This window comes from Trypanosoma grayi (genome assembly GCF_000691245.1).
Source record: "Trypanosoma grayi strain ANR4 Tgr_1372_V1, whole genome shotgun sequence".
Taxonomy (NCBI): Eukaryota; Euglenozoa; class Kinetoplastea; order Trypanosomatida; family Trypanosomatidae; genus Trypanosoma; species Trypanosoma grayi.
In genome coordinates, this window is record NW_008826990.1 from 1 (window position 1) to 3,612 (window position 3,612).

Sequence of the window (3,612 nt, forward strand, 5' to 3'; positions counted from 1 at the left end):
GGGGGCGGAGAGTGGCGGAAGAGCGACGGCCACGAGACCCGCCGCTGACCAAACGCACATATCAGAGTTTTAATGACACATAAAAGACATTTGCAATGAACCACCTTTACCCAGCGGCAGCCCTGTGCCGCTGCTGGTCGAAAGGAGATGCCGGCCCCAGAGTAAGGCAGAAAAACAAAAACCTGGACGTCCACGAATTGCCAGACTAATCACATAAAGCAACACTGATATATTTGAGCGCATGGAGATTCCAGCCGGGGAGGTTGACTAGAAATCCTGGCAGACAAGACACCAAAAAAAGGTCCATCAGTCGTAGTGACGTACACATATATAAGCAGTTAAATAAATGTGTATATATACATTCAATCAGCCAGGTGGAGTGGTGGTTCCAGTGCTGTTATTTATCAAAAATAGAAGTAAAGTGATGACTCACAAGAATGCAGCGCACGAAGGGGACAAGTATTACACAGGGGGCATTTCCAATCACGTATCTATCGTGGCCTCGTCATTCGCACCATTTACTGACGTGGTGATACTACTGCGGCGTGTCTTTGCTGAGTCCTGAAGAGTCGCCTCGCTCGCAGCTTCCTTGATCTCCTCACCATTTGGAATACTGATTTCCGCGAACACATTGGATGAGGTGCGGCCACGACTTCGCCGCCTTTTGAAAGACGGAGTCTTCGATATTACAGTGCTATCTTCGACAGATGGTGCGGTGTCCGCTGGAGGAGCAGCATTGGTGTTGCAGTTGTTGTCAGTTGGCATCCACTCATTCATAGGTGCTGTTACAACAACGTCATCGTAGAATTGATATCCTCTGTTGTCATTGCCATCTCCAGCGCAAAAAAACGATCTGTCGTATTCCCGCAAAATCATGGGAACCACCATCTTGTCATCATCATCATGGGAACAGCAACCGCAGCAACACAATATAATTATTAACAGAGCGATGATAAAGGGCACTACTACAATAGGGATGATCACGAACCAGTTCTTTTCAAACCACGAGGGAGGTTGAGTAGTTTGAGGAGGGGTTGAAGGGGGCAGTGAGGTTGTGTTATAGTCAAACGGCTCTTGAACCTCACACACCACAGCAAATTGATGAGGAGGAGTATCGCGGTTGGCCTGCGCCTTACCCCAGCCATCATACCACGTCTTTTTGATGTCTGAGGATGGCCCGTAGAGCTTATTGATTAAGAACGGTTGGCCATGTACAGGGTAGCCTGGCAGCCAGAATTCTGGATATCCATTTACCGGTCCAGCACCTTTAACGGTGTACACCGAACCACGGTAAAACGAAACACCCCAACCATCCCTCTCCATGTCAGCAAACCGACCAAGGTTCCACTGGAACAGACAGTTCAGGGAGGGCGCATTCAAGCCGCGAATACACTTTTTTTCTGGGTCCTTCTCCCAGTTAATGGTGTACATGGCATCCCCACCCATGTACGTATAAACCGTACCTCCCATATCCACATTACCCAAATAGCTCATGATTTGCCGATGAGCAGCTGGCGTCTGGTCGGCGCTTAGGATTCCTCCACCCAGACGGCATATTTCCGCAGAGTTGCTGAAATCCACCATAGCACCGATTTGCGCCGCGAAATCACTGTTGGGACGGCTGAAGTAACGCTCAATGGGGACAGTCACCAACTGCGCAACAGCGGTGAGGTGTGGGTCGTGGCCAGCGTGTTGGAGCAGCAGAAACAGCGTCATCCAAATGGTGGCCGTTCGCACCGCCCCACCGGACCTCGTCCGCGCGTCGATGGCCATTGGCAGGAAGGTTTGGCGTGCAGATTGCCTTGCTACCGGGGTGTGGAAAGACAAGAACGACAGGGAAAGAGAGATGCAGGGAAACGGAGGTGGAAAAGCTGAGAGGGTACAAAAATGCCCGGCAGGTGCTACCTACTCGTCACACAAAAGCTGTGACATGGCAGTGCTCAGCACCTATGCAGAAGTGCCTCACTTTCCCCTCCTACTCACCTTCTTAACCTGTAGTGGAAGGTGCATCAGTGCTCTGAAATATAAACTATGACACGAAAGAGCGCTTACAACGGACCACAGAATCAAAAAAAAACATGAAAAACAAAGAAGGAAGCATAACATGATCTTTGACAGAAAACCGCACCTTGACCCCACCATGCTTTCAGATCGACACCCCGTTCTCAAATAGGCGGATTTCGTAGAAGAGCTGCATTTTCTACGTTCTGTCAACATACACACATCAAAATAGTAGAGGGAAATATGGGTGAGCAAAATAACACGAGCCCGCCGATGACAGCCGTTCCTCCTCCGATTCCTACTGCGCCGTCTACTGTTGTCCTTCTCACTCAAACAAACCTCGTTCATTGAATTTGCGGGACACATTGAACTCAAAGCGCATTACTAGTGACAAGGTGGCGTAGGAGAGTAGGCTGCATAGTCTCTGAAATGCACATGTGAAAAACAAACCAAAGAACAAAAATAAATACAATAAACAAAGGAGAAACAAAAATGAAAACAAACCAGTCTAACGGAAGCTGTGCAAACGTGCTTACCCTTTTCTTCGCACGAGGTTGGCCTGCTGCATGCCACACGGCAAACACCACACATCACTTGCTGCCTTCTAGCTTAGTTTGCAGAGATGTCGTCGTAACGCCAAGCCTGCTCATGAATACACATCGGATCCGTTTTCCCATTGATCCTGGTCCACATACCCAGGATCTCCCTCGTAGTTTCCATCGAAACCCCCTTGGCTGCTTTCAGCTGGACGCAAAGACATCCCACTTTGCTCGCGCATGACCATTGGAACCACTGACTTGTCATCCTCCTCGTCTTCATTCCTGCCGCAACAACAGCAACATATAATGAGTAAGGCCAAGGCAATGATCACGGGCACTAACACAATGATCAGAATCACGTACCAATATTTCTGCGCCCATGAGAGTACCACAACGGGTGGCAATGAGGTGGCATTCGGGTCATATCCTTCTTGAACCTCACACACCACAACGAAAGAAAAAGGAGGCGTCTCGACGTTCAAGTTGGCCACCCCCAAGCCATCCAGCCACTCCCTGCCGACACCCGTTGCGGAGTCCACACGCGAGATGACAAAGACCTGACCGTTTTTGGGGTAGTTTGGCGCCCAGTAAATCGGGTAACCATTCAAGACCTCTGTTGCGGGCCCTGCATACGAACCACGGAAGAAAGGAACACCCCAGCCATCCTCTGTCGCGTCCGCAAACCGGCCAAGGTTCCACCTATATATGCAATTTAGCGCGGTGGACCTGATGCCCCGCAAGCACCTTTTGGCTTTGTCTGTAACCTTGGTCGAACTGTACATGGCATCCCCACCCATGAAGATGTACCGGCGTCCCACCGAGGATTCGGCACTGCCAATGGCGCTTGTAATCATAGAAAACGCGCTCTGCGTCTGATCGGCGGGAAGAATCCCACCACCTTGGCGGCACACTTCGGCACCGTTGGAGAAATCCACCCGATTCGTACCGTATAGTGGATTAAAATAATCAGTGTTGGGGCGGCTGAAGTAATTCGTGATGGCGACAGACACGTGGTCCGCAACAGCGGTGAGGTGTGGGTCGTGGCCAGCGTGTTGGAGCAGCAGAAACAGCG

The 3,612-nt window shown here is 50.4% G+C and overlaps 2 protein-coding genes across 2 annotated transcripts; both read right to left on the reverse strand.

The window, feature by feature from the left end:
• Positions 1-483: 483 nt before the first annotated feature.
• On the reverse strand, positions 484-1,773 carry DQ04_13721000 (hypothetical protein; the record flags this gene model as incomplete). The annotated part of the gene is made up of 1 exon (XM_009317013.1): positions 484-1,773. One exon carries the CDS (start codon positions 1,771-1,773, stop codon positions 484-486), a length of 1,290 nt encoding a protein of 429 aa, XP_009315288.1.
• An 874-nt stretch (positions 1,774-2,647) lies between these two features.
• Positions 2,648-3,394, reverse strand: DQ04_13721010 (hypothetical protein; the record flags this gene model as incomplete). The annotated part of the gene is made up of 1 exon (XM_009317014.1): positions 2,648-3,394. The coding sequence occupies one exon, from the start codon at positions 3,392-3,394 to the stop codon at positions 2,648-2,650; it is 747 nt and encodes a 248-aa protein (XP_009315289.1).
• Between the last annotated feature and the right edge of the window lie 218 nt (positions 3,395-3,612).